At 57.4% G+C, this 17308-nt stretch overlaps 7 protein-coding genes across 7 annotated transcripts; 5 read left to right on the top strand and 2 right to left on the bottom strand.

Moving 5' to 3' along the window:
• Positions 1-790: 790 nt before the first annotated feature.
• Positions 791-2665, top strand: GGS23DRAFT_568492 (uncharacterized protein). The gene is made up of 2 exons (XM_051516403.1): positions 791-1455; positions 1536-2665. Exons 1-2 carry the CDS (start codon positions 1326-1328, stop codon positions 2237-2239), a joined length of 834 nt encoding a protein of 277 aa, XP_051371865.1. The 5' UTR covers positions 791-1325; the 3' UTR covers positions 2240-2665.
• Positions 2666-4727, bottom strand: GGS23DRAFT_568491 (kinase-like protein). Its single transcript, XM_051516402.1, has one exon. It carries the CDS (start codon positions 4332-4334, stop codon positions 2805-2807), a length of 1530 nt encoding a protein of 509 aa, XP_051371864.1. The 5' UTR covers positions 4335-4727; the 3' UTR covers positions 2666-2804.
• Positions 4728-4762: 35 nt separating this feature from the next.
• On the top strand, positions 4763-7159 carry GGS23DRAFT_55962 (DUF185-domain-containing protein). Its single transcript, XM_051515827.1, has 4 exons — positions 4763-4816; positions 4891-5244; positions 5305-5574; positions 5654-7159. Exons 2-4 carry the CDS (start codon positions 5065-5067, stop codon positions 6908-6910), a joined length of 1707 nt encoding a protein of 568 aa, XP_051371863.1. The 5' UTR covers positions 4763-4816; positions 4891-5064; the 3' UTR covers positions 6911-7159.
• Positions 7019-9934, bottom strand: GGS23DRAFT_609615 (lung seven transmembrane receptor-domain-containing protein). Its single transcript, XM_051520283.1, has 8 exons — positions 9427-9934; positions 9337-9370; positions 9102-9268; positions 8704-9026; positions 8611-8651; positions 8483-8557; positions 8185-8427; positions 7019-8123 (listed from the first exon to the last, which is right to left on the bottom strand). Exons 1-8 carry the CDS (start codon positions 9499-9501, stop codon positions 7408-7410), a joined length of 1674 nt encoding a protein of 557 aa, XP_051371862.1. The 5' UTR covers positions 9502-9934; the 3' UTR covers positions 7019-7407.
• Positions 9935-11461: 1527 nt separating this feature from the next.
• Positions 11462-13644, top strand: GGS23DRAFT_55447 (uncharacterized protein). Its single transcript, XM_051515543.1, has one exon. It carries the CDS (start codon positions 11596-11598, stop codon positions 13354-13356), a length of 1761 nt encoding a protein of 586 aa, XP_051371861.1. The 5' UTR covers positions 11462-11595; the 3' UTR covers positions 13357-13644.
• Positions 13645-14457: 813 nt separating this feature from the next.
• On the top strand, positions 14458-15807 carry GGS23DRAFT_609609 (uncharacterized protein). Its single transcript, XM_051520282.1, has one exon. The coding sequence runs from the start codon at positions 14778-14780 to the stop codon at positions 15597-15599; it is 822 nt and encodes a 273-aa protein (XP_051371860.1). The 5' UTR covers positions 14458-14777; the 3' UTR covers positions 15600-15807.
• Positions 15808-15985: 178 nt separating this feature from the next.
• GGS23DRAFT_596919 (chromatin associated protein KTI12) lies at positions 15986-17280 on the top strand (the record flags this gene model as incomplete). The annotated part of the gene is made up of 2 exons (XM_051518542.1): positions 15986-15991; positions 16093-17280. The coding sequence occupies 2 exons, from the start codon at positions 15986-15988 to the stop codon at positions 17278-17280; spliced, it is 1194 nt and encodes a 397-aa protein (XP_051371859.1).
• Positions 17281-17308: the final 28 nt, after the last annotated feature.

The following is a 17308-nucleotide window of genomic DNA, read 5'->3' as shown; positions in this document are numbered from 1 at the left end:
TATTACTTGTAACACCGCTCCCCACGCGGGAGCTGACCGGGTATTTGTGCGCTCCTGCGTAGTCGCAAGTAGGTTTAGGGATGCGACGTTGTCGTGTCGTGTCATTGATGTTCTGCTGTGTGGGCGTGGTGCATGCGGGCAGGTATGTAGGTAAGAAAAAAGACGCCGTCTTATTTTTAGGGTTGGTAACTGACGGATGCGCCCGGGAGGCATACATACCTACCTACATGCACCCACCGGTGTTAACTATCGAGATTGAAGGAGAACGCAAGCGACGCGAGACACATCTGCCTCCCGCTGGGGATTGCCGCCGGCTGGTGGGGTGATGGATGGGTGCGCGAGTGTATCGTAAGGTACCTACTGTGGGTAAGGATGGTGGTGAAACTACCCAACGCATAGCGTCCATGCTAATGGATAAGTACCTGCCCAAGGTAAGCATGTAGGTAGGTATCTAGATGCCTACTCATGGACGATAGAGGAGAGGGGGGGTCGGAAAATCAATAGACACCGGTATACATAGAAATAAAATCAAATACCCAAACGGGTGTGTTCTAGGCTCCTCGTACTAAGCCACGATTGCGGATCTCAACAGCAACCACTTGGCCGCTCGAGGGGGGGGCGCTGAGATCACCAGCGCGACCCCATGTACCGCACCAGCCGAGCCGCTCTAACCGCTTCTGGCGGCGGGTTCCGTAATACGACAAGCCAGCACTTCGTGTTCCTGGTCCTGCTCCTTCGCCCTGGGCCAATGGCAGCCTCTGCTCTGCTGTGTGCACAGGTCGGTACCCGGCGGGTACGCGGGTACCGACCCAGGGTGTCGTGGAAAATGTCACGTACCTGGAGGGTGAGCCCATCCTCCCGTCTTTTCTGCTTCTCCTTCGTTCCCTTCTTTTCTCCCCTCTCTCGGTCAGTGAACCCTCTCGAAGACCTGATGCTCTTCATCGTGTAATCCGTCATTCGCTTGGATACCCTGCCTATCTGCACACGACAACACTCGCTTGGTTCTGAAGTTAGGCCCCGTCTACGATATTGCTAGAGCAGTCCGAGTTGCCCATTCACTGCCTGGCGTTTTGTTGTTTTCTCGGCATTCGTACGACCACCAACACCCACCACCAGCCGAAGCGGAAAGCGAAAAGGGGCGAGAATAGTACGGACGGGAAGAGTACGGACGACCGACAGCAACGAAACCTTAAGAGGGCAACCCAAATATTGACGTCGGACTCGAGCGATTACTAGCCGCGTTTCGCACTCGACCCCCTTTCCGAGTCATAAACCCGCCGCGGTCAAAATATCCATCCCCACGCTCTATCGATTAAGACAGGAAGATGCAGGGAGCTAGGAGCCTTGGTCAATTTTTGACTGCTGCCCTGGCTTTGGCCCCTCTGGCGTCGGCATGGCCAAGCTGGCTTCCGGACGTAGATGCTCTCGTCGTCCGGCAAGATGACGGCTCGTCCTGTATGTCACCGCGGCGCGATGGGTTCTGTCTCGTTCATCGCGTGCGAGAATGAAGGGAAAAATACTAACAAGAGGTGCAGCATCCAGGCCCACGCCAACATCGACCGAAGCAAGGCAGTCCAGACCTACCAGCGAGTCGACAAGTAACCTTAATCTTAACACCGGCAGAGTTAGCCCGACCAGCAACGACGGAAATCCCACCGCCACGGGCAATAGCACTTCTCAAACTACCCATAGAACCTTCAACGCGATGGACCCCCCAGGTGGTGTGAACATGCTTACCCCGGCTCCGATCGCGGGATCCACGCTTTACAGAATCGGCGACCCGACGCCCATCACGTGGGTCTGGAATTACACTTCTCTCCAGGGCACTCCGAGCGGCATCAACGTGCTCGTCTCGTGCTCCGCCGCCAGCGCGACCTGGACCCTGACGCAGAACATGACCTTCGAGCCGACCGCCACCTTCACCTGGGACACGCTCAAGTACTCGCAGAGCGCCGTCGCCAGCCCGCTGCTGGTCGAGCAGTACACCCTGCTGATCCACGACGCCGAATCGTCGGTCGACGCCGTCGCCGAGGCCGGGTACCTGGCGCCGTTCAACAACTACCGCTTCGCCCTGTACACCGCCCGGCCCTATCAGGACCTCGACGAGTGGAAGTGCGCGACGTGCAGCGGCGCCCTGGGCGACCTCGACCGCCAGGCCCTCAGCTTCGCCATCTCCATGACTCTCATCACCATCTTCAGCTTCACGTGGTACGTGACGGGCTTCGCCGGGTTATTGTAGTAGCCCGGGGCCTCGTATCAATTGTTTAACCGGAGAAGCACACGAAGGGGGAACAACCAGGTGCCGTAGGACCGGGCGAGACGATGTGATAATTCCCTCTCTGTTTTGAGCCGACTGCACATAGATTATCTTTTGCGGAGATATAATGAGATGGCATCGCGAAGGCAGCCGCATTTTTTTGCAAGTTGTATGTACGCGCGGCATGTACGGTAATCGCGGAGAAATACGGGATGGATGTAACTCATGTAATGGCGTTCTGTTTGAAATTTTCGACGAGCGCGCGCAATCCTTTGGCACGGATGGAGAATAAAACAGGCGAGCCGAAGCCTTCATAGAAATCTACGGCATCTTGGGAAATGGGGTATCTACATCAACACAGCTACATAGCTCGAATTAATGCCAGCAGCCTCGTTAGGTCGTCGTGGTACTCGGAGTGATCTTTGTGTGCATGTCTCTTCCCAACCGCGCGCCTCCGAGCCTGCCTTGTGCTCGTGTCCCGCTGGGCGATCGTAGTATCGGTGGGTAATTTACAGTTTGTTTATTTTACCTAGGGGCGCGGGGCCGGTCACACCATGCGCAGGGAGAAGCCGGCGCCTCTCTCCTCTCTCTCGCGGGCGGCGAAGATGCCGCTGAGGTCGACGGGGCCGAGGTCGACAGCCTGCTGGCCGCGGCCGGGTGCGTTGGGCGTCGACCTCCTACGGCGGCGCTCCTGGCCGGCCTTGGAGGGGAAGGTGGGGAACATGTCCTCGTGCTTGGGCTTGGGGTCCTGGCGGAAGAACTCATGGTCGAGGACCTGGCGGGCCGAGGGGCGGCGGTCCGGGTCGAGGGAGAGCAGGGCGGCGAGGAGCGCGGCGCCGGCGTTGGTGAGGGTCGGGAAGCGGGCGCGCACGACGGAGCCAGTGTTGGCGGCCGTGGTCTTGGGCAGGCGCAGCGACCGCGCGTTCGGCAGCCGGCGGAAGCCGGGCCACGTGTCTTCGGTCGGCAGGCCGCAGAGCTCGAAGATGCGGGAGAGTTCGTCAACCTCGTTCTTACCCTGGAGCAGCGGCTCCCGCGTGATCAGCTCGGCGAAGATGCAGCCGACGCTCCACATGTCGACGGCGCTGCCGTACTCGCGAGCGCCGAGCAGCAGCTCCGGCGCGCGGTACCAGAGCGTGACGACGAGCTGGGTGAGATGGGGCGGCGGGTCCCCGACGTAGCGGGCCATGCCGAAGTCGGCGATCTTGAGCTGGCCACGGTTGTTGAGCAGTAGGTTCGACGTCTTGAGGTCGCGGTGCAGGATCCAGTGGTCGTGCAGGTAGCCGACGCCCGAAGCGAGCTGGTGCAGCAGCGCCTTGATCTCGGAGATTAGGAAGGGTTCGGGCATGTCCCCGAGGACGGACATGAGGTCGTGCTCGAGGAACTCGAGCACTAGGAAGACGTTTTTAAGGCCGGGTCGGCGTCGGGGGTGGTGGCGCGTCGGTGCATTCTTGCTGTTGTAATTATTGTCGTCGTCGCTACTTTCGCTGACAACGACCTCGTGTAGATTGACGATGTTGCGGTGTGAGCAGTCTTTGAGGATCTGGATTTCGCGCAAGGCGGTCTCGGGAAAGCCGTTGCGGTCGATCGAGTCGAGCTTGAGGCGCTTGAGGGCCACCACCTTGCCTGTCTTCGACTCTCTCGCGCGCGATACCAAGCCGTAGGCACCCTCCTCGATGTCGTTTAGCTTCTCGTAGTTCTCGACGCTACGGGACTTGCTCCAGCCGCCGCTCTCGAAGCGTAAGAGTTTCGCACCGCCCTCCGTGCTATCATCATCGCTTCCGTTTCTGAGAATGACTTGCTTCGGTATTCCAGTTGCCTCTCGACCTTGGCTTAATTCCGGTGTTAATTTTCGTCTCTTCGCGGGTGGTATATCGTTGGGGTCATCTAGGTCTCGGTTCTGTTGCTCGTAGGTGGCTCGTTGCTTAGCCGCCTCGGTGGCCGCGCGGGCGCGTTGCTCTTCTTCGGCCTTCCGCGCCTTCTCAGCCTTGAGACGTTTCTTCTCTTCTTTCTCGAGCCTAAGCTTAGCTTCAAGTGCGGTATCCTCCTCCGTGTCTGCCCAGCGGGACTTGCTCGCCATGGTGGTGTATTCTGTGTTGGGGGGATGGGCTAGGTTGGCAGGCCGGCAAGGCAGGGGGAGGTGGCTACCTGCTGTGGTGTAGCGGTAAGGCCGTGGGGGCAGGAGAAGAGGGTAAAGTAACAATTCACCGTGCCATGCTTCAGAAGGGCTGCGGGATGGGTGATCTAGTAACGAAGGTAGCGGAGGGTCGGCGGGATGCTCCCAATTGACACTGGCATCTGAAAATTGGTGGTGGACGGACGGCGGTTACAGTATGAAGGCAGAAGAAGAGAGATTGGTTAGGTTGGACGGATGGACCCTGGAGCTACGTAATTCGGACATTTCGAGATGGGCGGATACTTGACACCGGCCAATCAGGGCCCCTCTTTTTTGTCCGGCACTTTGTACTCCAGGCACAAATTCTAAATGAGGGAAGCACTTCTGGACTTCAACGCATTTCTATGCTTCAAAGGCATACCTATATATGTCTAGGTGTACCTAAGGTAGGTACCTGTACCACACCCTTTGTATATATACGCAGACATAGGTGGGCGTCTCTATTACGCACCAAGTACAGGATACCTCGAGTGCTCACGAGAAGGTCCTTGATCCAACCATACGGCAAACCAACTCATAGACAGGCGCCCTTCTGCAACTATCAACACTCAACAGATGCTGCCACCACCCTGCCTTTTCACGATGCATTGACAGTTTAGCCATACCGATATATACCGCTATCCCCCTGCCAAAGATGCGGCCAAATCTGTTAAGGCCTGCCTCGGCCTGCTGGAGGGTCGAATCCAACCTACTGCGGCAGCCAGCATCTTCTGTTCCTAGTGTCTGGGGCTCTAGGAACTTCGCAGCAACGCCGGCGTGCAAAGAAAAGCAATGGTCCACCCCGCTGGCTAAACAGCTGACAGAGGCTATTAAAGTGAGACAAGTAGAACGTCGAGGCACGCTTCGTACTTGTACTTACGGTTGACGGGTCTAGATAACGGGGCCTATACCCCTGGCCAGCTATATGCGCATGTGTCTCACATCCGACGTTGGAGGGTACTACACCGGAGGGGCCGAGAAGGGTCGAGACCAGTTCAGCGAAGAGGGCGATTTTATCACGTCCCCCGAGATATCCCAGATCTTCGGCGAGCTTGTCGGCATCTGGTTCGTGGCCGAATGGATATCCCAGGGGTCTCCGAAGCAGGGCGTGCATCTCATCGAGGTCGGCCCCGGGAAGGGGACGCTGATGGATGACATGCTACGTGTGAGTATATTCATCCATCTGCAGATCGGCAGCAGGCCTCGTCGAGCTAATATGCCCTGGCCCGCTACCTCCCTGCAAGACTATGAACAATTTCAAGGAGATGGCCGCGAACATAGAAGCGGTCTACTTGGTCGAAGCTAGCGCCGAGTTACGGCTCGCGCAGAAAAACCTCCTCTGCGGCGAGGACGCCGTGATGACGGAGTCGAAGATGGGCTGGCACGCCACCTCTAAGTACGCCGGGCTGCCCATCGTCTGGACCGACGCTATCAAGGCCATCCCCCAGGACCCGACCAAGACGCCTTTCATCGTGGCGCACGAGTTCTTCGACGCGCTGCCCATCCACGCCTTCCAGCTAGTCAAGGTCTCGCCGGGCCAGCAGCAAGCGCAAACCACGGTTAGCCTAGACCCCGCCTCGTCTGCCGCCACCACCGCTACTTCTGCTCCGAAGACGTCCCCGGGGTACCACTGGCGCGAGATGGTCGTCACTCGCACGCCTCCGCTCATGACGCACGACGATCTCGGCACGCCCCCAGCGCAGCGCCACGAACCCGTGTCCGAGTTCCAGCTGACGCTCAGCCCGGCCATGACGCGCCACTCGCAGTACCTACCTGAGAGCTCGCCGCGATACCGCGCGCTGAAGTCGACGCCAGGCGCCATTATTGAGGTGTGTCCCGACGCCGCGCTGTACGTATCCGACTTTGCGCAGCGCATCGGCGGCGGCTTTCCCCCTCCTCGCCCTCCCGCCTCCTCCTCCTCTCCCCAATCTACGGCGGCGGCGGCCGCAGCAGCCGCCGTGCCTATAAAACCCCGCCCGTCGGGCGCCGCTCTCATCATCGACTACGGCCCCAGCGACACCGTGCCCGCGAACTCGCTGCGCGGCATCAGCCGCCACCGGCGCGTGTCGCCCTTCGCGGCGCCGGGCCGCGTCGACCTTAGCGCCGACGTCGACTTCATGGCGCTCGCTGAGGCAGCTACCCGCGCGAGTCCCGGCGTCGAGTGTCACGGCCCCGTCGACCAGGCGCACTTCCTCGAGGCCATGGGCGTGCGCCATCGCGCGGCCGCCCTCGCGGGGGAAGCCGTCGCCGCTGCTGGCGGCATAGACGAGAAGGCCGCCCATACCCACAGGGAGCGCATCGACCGCTCCTTGAACCGCCTCCTCGACCGCGGGCCCGGCGGCATGGGCAAGGTCTATAAGGTCTTCGCCATCCTGCCTGAGCACAACGGGGAGCGCCGGCCCGTCGGCTTCGGCGGCGACGTGGACACTGGATCGCGGGCCTCCGGGCACGGCACAAGAACAAGGCAGCAGCGGACTGGGGATAATGAAGAAGAAAAGTAACGCACGGTCGTAGGTATATGGGCATAGTACGACGATGACAATACAAGTCGGGAGGTTCGATAATACGAGCCACCAATGCTCACGCTCATCTCACTAGAAGGAAACGATGGGGACTGTATCCCGCTCATAGGTAGTAGGTGATAAGCCGAGAACCGCCACCTTTTTTCTCGTTCCATTGCTTTCTTTCTCTCCGTCATTACCGCAACATGTAGGGATCTTACTGTACACGCACCGCGCGGGACGGACCGGGCCGGGCCGCCATCACCACGATTGCTTCGAGGACAGCCAATTTCGACTGACCAACGCATGCCCACCATGTACGTGAAAACGTGGAACATGCCTGACTAGGATAAGCTAAGCATCCAACGCCGCGCATGGGATACCTCTAATAGTACAGCAAGGGAAACCGCATAGCCCCAAATGCATGTCGTCGGCATCACCCTTACCTCTCCGGCTTCGTTCACCCCTTCCTTTTCACGTAGTTCGTGACCTATTCACTATTTCTTCTTAGTAACCAGCTTAGACCCTTCGCCGCGATTGGTGTCATCATCATCGTCGTCGTCGTCGTCGTCGTCATCATCGTCGCTGAACCTATCACCGTCCTCGCCCACGGCGAATATCGTCTCGCCGTCAAATGATTCCCGCGGCGTGTCCGGTTTGGCCGGCGCTCTATTCTGTGGGGGCTGCGACGGCGCGGCGGCGTTACCAGGCGTGGTAGTGCTTGTCGCTGCTCCGGATTTCGTGTTGATGACCTTGGCGCCGATGTGCGCTTCCTCATCCTCGTCTGAGTCGTCTGGAGCGCCGACGTCGGCGAATTCGAAGCCCCCGTCCTCGTCCTGGGCGATCTCGTCGCTCATCGCGAATCTCCTGTTGTTCGCGGTAGGCCGCCACACGTACGCGATCCAAGCCACGTCGGCGAAGTAGACGAGGTTGAGCCATCCGTCGAGTATAAACCACCGCGTTTTCCAGTGGAAGGGAACGTAGTCCGGGTCGGACGCCGAGGCGAACGAGAAGGAGTTGAAGAAGAAGAAGCCAAAGATGACGAGGATGCTAATCAGAATGCACCACCAAAGCTTCTTGTACATGCCCTCTTTAACCGACTGCTTGCGCTCACGCAGATCCTTAAGCGTGAAGTTGAGCGAGTTAAGCGTCCACACATAAAAGGCGGTTAAGGTACCTGCTAACGGAAGCACGATGAGAAGGACGAAGGGTCCTAAGAATTCGAGTTAGCGCTCCCCGGCTCCCTGAGCATTCGCAAGTTCATAGGGCCGTACCTGCGGTATCCGGAGAAATCAGCAGACTGGTGATGGCATAAACGAGTCCGAAGACAAAATGCGCAATTGCTAGCCACCTGACATATACCATCGTCTTTCCTAGAGAGGGCTTCACGACGCCATACCCCATACACACGATCAGAAGTAAGAAGAACGAGAACGAGTTGCGGAAGGCATTTAAGATGCCCACGACGACTAACAGAACCTTGGCGCCGACGTTGGAACCGTTCCTATTCAGATAGTCTATGTCAAGCTGGTTAGCGAGGCTGGCCGGTGTGAGGCCGATCGATTGAGTTACCGTAGAATCCCCAGGTCATTAACATCTCTATCACGAGGAATATGAGGATGGCTGTGATGTAGTTCTGCACGGGTACTGCAAACGGGTTAGACTCAGACCGGGACAGCAGCAGGTGTGAGGGCACATACAAATATCGTATCTGTGCTGGTAGTAAAGAAATCCCCAGAACCTGATGGCCGTCAGTAGAGAGTCCGATAGAGAGTTCTGTTTCGGAAACGTACACAACGATCACGGCGTAGAGAATCGTGATTCCTCCGTAGAAGGGAAGCTTGGGGATCTGAGTTGCGGGAAGCTCTCCGTACGCTTCCCGGAACTCGACAACGCCCATATAGTCTTTGGTGTTGAAGCCGTAGGAAGCGATGCAGTAATAGCCCGTTTTCTTGATGGGATAGTTGATAGGCAACGCAGACTTGAGGTGTACGGCCTCGGTGTAGATCAAGTTCTCTGAATTCTCGGTTGCGTTAGGAGACAGGATCCATTTGCCGATATCTGACTTTTCACACACGCCGCCGCTGACATTTTCCTCGTCGCAAATCAACTGCTTCTAGTTATGCGGTCAGCCCGTAGTTCGCATCTCAGCAAGGGACACAGGAGGCGCTTTCGATGGCAGCGTGCGTACCGGGAGAGCTTCGTTTTTGGGCCAGACTCCGATCAGGTCCTGGTCTTTCCACTCGAATATAATCAAGCTGACGATGGGGTCCTCGTCGCCTTCGATGGCCCTATTAGGGAATATAGCCTGGATGAAAGGATCTACCGGACCGCCCCAGGAGCTTCTGCTATACATGCCTAATCGTGGTTGGTGAGCCAAGGCGATCTCGGTCAGTCTGGGAGGCGGCTACGAGTTGGGAACGCACCAGCGCATTGTTGGTGATTTTCCTCGCTATCGTCCTGCGAGAGAAGTATTAGCTCATAGCTACGGCGACGAGAGGGCGAAGTCCCCATACTATCTGAACTTCCAATGCCTGGGCCGTCCGCAGGGACAGACCCAGGAGAACCAGAGCAGATGACCATAACTTCATGTTCGTTTCGTCGACTCGGGGTCCTCGGCGCGCAAGGCAGCCTCGACAGGTAAAACCCAGCCTAGGCTCTGCCTATTTAATATGCGTCACGACGAAAGACGAGATCAGACCTTGGAGGCGGCGCAGAGATAGCTCGCAGAGGGAAGACGAGCTGTCGAAAAAGAAAGGAAGAAAAGCCAGGGCTGTCGGGACTCCTAGCTTGGCTTCGTGCTGCTGTAGATTTGGTAGATGTTGTTTCAGCGACGAGAGCTGGTTCGGGAAAAGAGGGAATCCACTCGCACGTCCAGTCTACGTAGATTGGAGCCAGCTTTCGTGGAATTTCCATTCCACACGTTCCGGCTGGGGCCACTACGTTACGTACATATGATAGAGGGGGTACCTAACATGCCCCGTAAGCAGTTGCCTGAGGTCCTAGGCAGGTCATGTACCGAGCTACCTAAGTACCGGAGAGCCGGCGTGTGCGAGGTACCTAACCTACCTCATCTATCTCCACTATGAGGTACAGCCAGTCACTAAACTTCCCGCACAGCACCGACGTGGAGCCGACCGCCTGCAAGCAGGGTGGCTAAAAAAAAAGTTTAAAAAATGAAAACTTAATGTAAAAAGGGGGTTTAAAATATAAACTTAACTTAAACTTGACTTTAATGATTAAAAACCATACAGGGAGGGGGGGGTCTATTGATACTATGTCAGCAACCCTTTCTATGACTGGACATAGTATCTGCCTCGTGATAAGAAGGAGTTAAACTTTAGGCTGATATTATTACCATTTCCCGACATAGTTACCATCCGGATATAATATCTTTATTTTAAAAAAAGATACATTCCATAGGATTACCCGGTTACCTCTAGGTTACTAAGTACGTACCTTTGTACCTTTGTATCTTTTACGTCTGTTACCTACCTTCTACCTCTCTTCCATAGGTTCGAAGATAGATAGATTCCACGCGCGCGAACTAGCTTCCATAGGTTCGAAGATAGGTAGATAGATTCCACGCGCGCGAACTGGCTCCTATAGGTTCGTAGATAGGTTCGTAGATAGGTTCGTAGATAGGTTCGTAGATAGGTTCGTAGATAGGTTCGTAGATAGATAGATTCCACGCACGCAAACTAGCTCCTATAGGTTCGTAGATAGGTTCGAAGATAGATAGATTCTACGTGCGAACTAGCTCCTATAGGTTCGCAGATAGGTTCGCAGATAGGTTCGTAGATAGGTTCGAAGATAGATAGATTCTACGTGCGAACTAGCTCCCATAGGTTCGCAGATAGGTTCGTAGATAGGTTTTAAGATAGGTTCGAAGATAGATAGATTCTACGTGCGAACTAGCTCCCATAGGTTCGCAGATAGGTTCGTAGATAGGTTCGAAGATAGGTTTGTAGATAGGTAGTAGATCATAGTGTTTGTAGAAAAAAGATAAAGATAATAGGTCTAGGTAGGTAGGTGGTCTAGGTAGGTAGGAAGGGTAAGTAGGTAGGTAGGTAGGTACCTATGGAATATATAGACATTATATTCGTCTGGACATTGGTTCCTACGTAGTTATAAAAACCATCCTGAAATTATAAGAAGGGAAGGTAATAAGGTCGGTACCGTGACCCTTGCTATAATTCTTTTAGCTCTTTCGAAAGAATAGGTAACCCTTACCAGATTTAGTTACCGTGTCCGTACCCCGACTCTATTGCTGACATACTGTCCGTAGACCCCCCCCTCCCGGTATGGAACTTAACAACTTAAAAACTTAAACTTTTTTTTAACCTTGCCTGCAAGTATATAGGTACTTACATAGTACATGTCTATAATCTGTAACCGGGGGAGGTAGAAAGTACCGACTACTTTGAGGTCGAAACTCCCAACCTCATGTAAGCGTCGGAGGCTTAGCATCTATCGATAAGGATAAGGATTAGGACTCGCTATCCACCGTGGGTGCTGCACCTTAACGTAATATACGCGCAAATAGGTACCCAGGTACGTCGCGTATACTCGCCTTGAAATTCGCAGTCGTCGCGACCAACTCCATTCCGCTTCTCAGCCGGCACCCTCTAAACCCTTCCTCTTCTACCGCCTCGAACACTGCGAATCGCCCACCTACGCCAACCATGGGGAAGGGAACTGATAAGTTATACATTACCCATTCCGAGTGGTCTTCCTCCGACGCCTTCTCGCCTAGCACCGGCTCGCGAACCGGCCCCAACGGTGCCTCTTTTAAACGCCTGCCCTTCAACTTCTGCGCCGCCAGCCTCCAGCCGTTCAAGAACCCCGTCTGTACCGCCGACGGAACCATATTTGATGTCGAGGTCATATCGAAATGGCTTGAGAACCACCAGACCAATCCCGTCGACGGGAAACCCCTCGCAGCGCGCGACCTCATCAAGCTCAACTTTGCCCGCAACGGCGATGTCGATTCTAAGGGTGCCAGTACGGGGGACAGTGACGGAAAGGGAGACCTGATCGACCCGGTTACCTTCAAAGTCTTCACCGATAATACGCACATCGTAGCGATCCGGCATGGGACCTACGCCAACGTCTTTGCCTGGGAGACGGTTGAGCGCATGAACATCAAGGCCAAGATGTGGCGGGACCTGGTGGACGATGTAGAGTTCGGCCGTTCCGATATCATCACCCTCCAGGACCCGCAGAATGCCGCCGCCAGAGATTTGAGCCAATTCAAGCATCTCAAGGACGGTGGCGATGCGCTCTTGACGAGAGAGCAGGAGGAAGAGAGGAAAGAGGGCAATGTAAACATCAATGCTCTGGGCAGGGTGGGCGACAAGGTGTTGAGGGCGAAGGAGGCTGTCGAAAAGGCAAGAAGAGAACGCGAGGCCGCTGGCGATGTCAACCGCTCGTCCAAGGCCGTGACTAAGGCCGCACCGGGCAATAGTGTCCGACCGTCCATGATCCAGGATAGAAAACTGGCCTACAATGCGGCGGCGTACACTACCGGCAAAGCCGCAGCTAGCTTCACGAGTACCGGGTTGACTCCCGAAACGAGCGGCGAGCGAGCCACCCTCACAGACGAGGAATACATGCTAAAGCCGAAGAGGGTCAAGATAAAAGGCTACGCGCGGATCGAGACGAACCTCGGGGATTTGAACATCGAACTGCAGACCGAGTACGCGCCAAGAGCGGTTTGGAATTTCACCCGGCTAGCTCAGAACGGCTACTACAAGGGCGTCAACTTCCACCGCAACATCAAGAACTTCATGATCCAGGGCGGCGACCCGTCGGGCACCGGGCGCGGCGGCACCAGCGTTTGGGGCAAGAACTTCCAGGACGAGTTCGACGGGCCGCTGACGCACGACGCGCGGGGCATCGTCAGCATGGCGAACAAGGGGAAGAACACGAACTCGAGCCAGTTCTTCATCACGTACCGGCCGGTGAAGCACCTCGACCGGAAGCACACGATCTTCGGGAAGGTGGTGGGCGGCGCCGACGTGCTCGCCAAGATGGAGGCGGCGCCGACGGACGGCTCGGACCGGCCGCTCAACAAGATCGCGATCCGCGACGTCGTCGTCTACGTCGACCCGTTCGACGAGTTCCTGCGGCAGAAGGCCGAGCGCGACCGCGCGGCCGAGGCCCAGGCCGAAGTCCGGCGCACCGGCGGCACCGAGGACGACCGCCTCACGTGGACGGGCAAGCGCGTCAGGCGCGACGGCACGGTCGACCGCGGCGACGGCGACGGAGGCGAGGAGGGCGTCGGGAAGTACCTTAAGGCCGCGATGAGGCAACAGCAACAGCAGCGGCAGGGCGCTGCGGATGACGGGGTCGTCGAGGAGGACGTCGACGACGTCGACACGTGGGAGGCGCCCGCCAAGAAGAAAGCTAAGGTGGGCGGGTTCGGCAACTTCGATAGTTGGTGAGAAGGGCTGGTTGGGAAGAGATACTGAAGAGTACAGAACCGCATTGCATTGCACGGCGTCTGGCGATACCCAGGGTGAGGCTCAATGGGCGAGACAATATTGATAATACCTATTTTTAGCGACTCTGTTATTATACACAGTTTTGAAATATAGGGGGGGGGATAGCTATAATAGCATGACATTGGGCCCATTACACAAGAGATTTAAGTAGTTATTCATCGACGAGTACTAAAGGCGATGGCCTGATCTAGGGGTTGAAGCGTCTGAAAGGTCTAGTTGGATAGATCAGTAGGAAGGGCACCGAGGATGCGTACTTGCGTCCATGCGTGTGCACACGTAGACTAGCCACACGAGACGTGATAGTGTGCTATATATTGTGGAGTATAATCACCCTTGAGGAGGCCATCGGAGACAAGGCTTATATGCACATATATACTCTTAACCTACGGTGGTTTCCGAAGTACCTACCAAATCCACCTCGAACTCAGACTCGACATAGTACACTAGATTCACAGCGTGACTGCTGCCCTCTTCCTCTAGTCTAAGCCAGACGGCAATCCGCGCCGAACGATATATATGGCCTATCATAGCGGCACAGTGGTCGACATTGTCTGTCTAGTGGACACGGGGCGCATCGACTTAAGGGGCCCGGGACCGATCCGTACGACGTACCTAGGTGCTTTAGAGCGACGACAGTATGCTTATATCCAGCTCCACGGCGTCTCCGCCAACGTAAGCCGGCGAGCAACCCGTTTTAAGCCCGAAGCCTGCGGTGGAGTCGTGCTTTCTAACACGCTCGCGAAAACCCGTGGCTTAATCCTCGGGATGCTAGGTCTTGTACGAATTTGCGTATAAGGAAGCACCCGTGGGTGCGGGTAATAGGAGATTAGGCCTTGCCAGTCCAATGCGAAACCAAGGCTGCTCATCTAAGCCGTCGTGGCGCCAACCAGAGCGTGCTATGTCGAGAAACCCCATTGTCCCACTCCCTGGAAACTCCACAGCCTCACCCGGCTTGGCGAAGCTTGACAGGGGCTTGGCGATCTAGCTCCATTCGCAAGCCAATAAGCGGCGCGTCCCCGAATCTGAGCGCCGATCCAGGGATCGCACTCGCATTCGCCTAAGAGAGACAGTGGAGGCCTTCTGGGTCAATGAGTTTTAGCACAAGCCTCGATAGCAACGCAACGGCACGGCTGAGGACGATGTGTGCGTACCTAGGCAGATAGGTATATAATGAGATAGAGACTAGGCGTGAGAGTTCTGCTTGCCAGGAGTGTCAACCTCATCGATCCGAAACAATAAACACCAAGTTTCTCTGGACAGATTTTCGACGTCGCGAAGTGATCATCCTATACCAATAAGCGCTTGCCTACTACGACATCAACACGCAGACATCCCCAGGCCATCGTACTCTTCCCCTTCAGATGGCCCTCACTGAGCGGGACAACATCTCGATCGCCGAGATCGCCGTCTACGTGCCGGCGCTGGCCGTCGCCGGGTGGCTCGCCGCCCGCCACGGATTCGGCCGCAACGCCGGGTGGCTCTACCTGATCGTGTTCGCGGTCGCCCGCGTCCTCGGCGCGGCGCTGCAGCTCGGGACGCTCACGGACCCGCGGAACGCGAGCCTGTACGTCGGGGCCGCGACGCTGCGCAACGTCGGCCTGTCGCCGCTCATCATGGTACAGCTGGCGCTCGTCGGCCGCGCCGCCGCCGCCGCAACCACCAGCAGCGGCCCAGGCCCGAAATCCGCCGCGGCGCCCCCGCTCGTGACCGAGAGGCACCTGCGTCTCGTCCAGCTCGTCGCGCTCGCGGGCCTCATCCTCGGCGCTGTCGGCGGCGCCCAGGCCCCGGAGGCGCTCGGCGGGACCGGCAGATACGAGGCGTCGGGCCTGTCGAAGGCCGGCGTGGGCCTCATGGCGGCGGCGTACGTGCTGCTCGCGCTGGCGGCGGCGCTGGTGGCGGCGCGCATCTCGCGCGTCGCGCCGGGCTCGCGGCGGCTCGTCCTGGCGGTGGGCGCGGCGCTGCCCTTCCTCCTCGTGCGGCTGGCCTACTCGGCCGAGGCGACGTTCGGCAACCGCCCGGAGTTCAACCCGACGCTGGGCGACCCTAGCATCCTGCTCGGCATGGGGGTGGTGATGGAGATGGTCGTGGTCGCCGTCGTCGAGGGCGTCGGCGCGACCCTGACGACTAGCTACCAGCAGCCCTCTGAACAGAGGTGGGCAGATTTCGAGATGAACAGAAGTTGACGGAAATTACCCACCTAGGCGACGGGAGTATTGCGGCAGCGGCTTAGAAGCGTGCAGGAATACGTGTAGGCCGGATACCTTGGCAAACCGATTAGTTGAGAGCGGGTGGGGTTTTTGCCAGACAAGTCGGGGGGCATAGAATTCAGTTCTATGTGGGTGTTTTAGTTTTAACCTGGGTAGATAGGTATGCACATAAAGAGAAATATACTCATAACTGATAGTTCCATGCCGCCGGGTTTTGCCAAGGTGACCTCAGTGCATCTGCCTCCGTTTATAGGCGCTGTAGTTCTGCCGCGGGGATCTTGGGAAGTTTCGTCCAAGCCTATCCAGCTTCGCCCACCCTAAGCTGCCAAACTCCTTTACCTTGACATACCCACCAACGAAAAATGCCTGTAAGTATTTTCTCAATGTGCATTTGCCCACTTCCATAGGTATACAACCAGCTGGCCAGGCATACATATACATATGCTAACTGCGTACTACTGCCAATCAGCTCATCATCATCACGGGCCTCCCGACGTCCGGCAAGACGACGCGCGCGAAGCAGCTGCGCGACTACCTCTCGGAGCGCATTCGAGAGACGACGACAACATCCACCCCTACGCCCTCGACCGGCGCCAGCCCCGCCGGTCCGGCCCCCGCCCTCGCCCCCGAGAAGGACGAGAAATCTAGCGCGCCCAAGTACCGCCTACACCTAATCTCAGACCAGACGCTGTCGATTCCGCGGACCGCGTACGACCTGTCGGCGGCGCCGGGGGCGCACACGCGGTCGGCAAACGCAGACGAGAAGGATGCGCGCGCGAGCGTCTACGGCGCGGTGAAGCGCGTGCTGAGCGACCGCGACATAGTCGTGCTCGACGGCCTCAACTACATCAAGGGCTGGCGGTACCAGCTCTTCTGCGAGGCGAAGGCCGCGCGCACGCCGAGCTGCGTGTTGCAGGTCGGCTGCGAGCGCGAGCGCGCGCGCCGCGTCAACGAGGAGAGGCTGGCGCGCAGGCGCCGGCGGCGCGAGGGCGGCGCAGCGGCTGGGGAAGGGGGAGGGGGAGGGGGAGGGGGGGTAAGGCAGGACGGGGAGGAAGATGGACAAGATAGTAGGGTGGAGGAGGCGGAGGAGGGCGCATACGAGCCCGACAACTGGGAGAACCTCGTGTTCCGGTACGAGGAGCCGAACGCGATGACGCGGTGGGACAGCCCGCTGTTCACGCTGATATGGGACGACGACGAGGCGCAGACGAGGCAGGTCTTCGACAGCATCTGGGACGCGGTCGCGGGCGCGGCCCGGAAGCCGGTGAAGCCGAACCAGGCGACGGTGCAGCGGAGCCGGGACGCCGGCGGGGACTACCTGTACGTGCTCGACCGCGAAACGCAAGACGTGGTCAAGCGGATCCTAGATCAACAGGGCAACGACGGCGGCGACGAGGTCAATATCCCCAGGGGTGAGGCTAACGACGGTGAGGGAGAGCAACTGGTCGTGGAGCTACCAGCCGGCAGGAAGGTCGGGCTGCCTCAACTGCAGCGTCTACGGAGGGCGTACATGGGGCTGAATAGGGGCGGTATCGGCCTCGAAGGGGTGGGCAACATGGGCCCTGGGAGGATACGAGAGAGCTTTGTAGATTACCTCAACGATGCCTTAAGAAGGATCGCCGACGAGAATCTGACTCGCCCTTCTCTACGGTTTTAAACCCCTTTCTGGTCGTATTTAGATACCC

Source organism: Durotheca rogersii (assembly GCF_024521655.1).
Source record: "Durotheca rogersii strain YMJ 92031201 chromosome Unknown GGS23scaffold_10, whole genome shotgun sequence".
NCBI classification, from domain to species: domain Eukaryota; kingdom Fungi; phylum Ascomycota; class Sordariomycetes; order Xylariales; family Xylariaceae; genus Durotheca; species Durotheca rogersii.
Note: the sequence above shows the minus strand (reverse complement) of the source record. Positions and strands in the feature narration are given on the sequence as shown.

Coding starts and splice junctions, on each gene's coding strand:
- GGS23DRAFT_568492 (XM_051516403.1), top strand. CDS start 1,326: ATGCAGGGAGCTAGGAGCCTTGGTCAATTTTTGACTGCTGCCCTGGCT. Junction 1,456..1,535: donor GCAAGATGACGGCTCGTCCT/GTATGTCACCGC, acceptor CAAGAGGTGCAG/CATCCAGGCCCACGCCAACA.
- GGS23DRAFT_55447 (XM_051515543.1), top strand. CDS start 11,596: ATGGGGAAGGGAACTGATAAGTTATACATTACCCATTCCGAGTGGTCT.
- GGS23DRAFT_609615 (XM_051520283.1), bottom strand. CDS start 9,501: ATGAAGTTATGGTCATCTGCTCTGGTTCTCCTGGGTCTGTCCCTGCGG. Junction 9,371..9,426: donor AGGCATTGGAAGTTCAGATA/GTATGGGGACTT, acceptor CTTCTCTCGCAG/GACGATAGCGAGGAAAATCA. Junction 8,652..8,703: donor CTCTACGCCGTGATCGTTGT/GTACGTTTCCGA, acceptor GACGGCCATCAG/GTTCTGGGGATTTCTTTACT.
- GGS23DRAFT_568491 (XM_051516402.1), bottom strand. CDS start 4,334: ATGGCGAGCAAGTCCCGCTGGGCAGACACGGAGGAGGATACCGCACTT.
- GGS23DRAFT_55962 (XM_051515827.1), top strand. CDS start 5,065: ATGCGGCCAAATCTGTTAAGGCCTGCCTCGGCCTGCTGGAGGGTCGAA. Junction 5,245..5,304: donor AGCTGACAGAGGCTATTAAA/GTGAGACAAGTA, acceptor TGACGGGTCTAG/ATAACGGGGCCTATACCCCT. Junction 5,575..5,653: donor TGATGGATGACATGCTACGT/GTGAGTATATTC, acceptor CCTCCCTGCAAG/ACTATGAACAATTTCAAGGA.
- GGS23DRAFT_609609 (XM_051520282.1), top strand. CDS start 14,778: ATGGCCCTCACTGAGCGGGACAACATCTCGATCGCCGAGATCGCCGTC.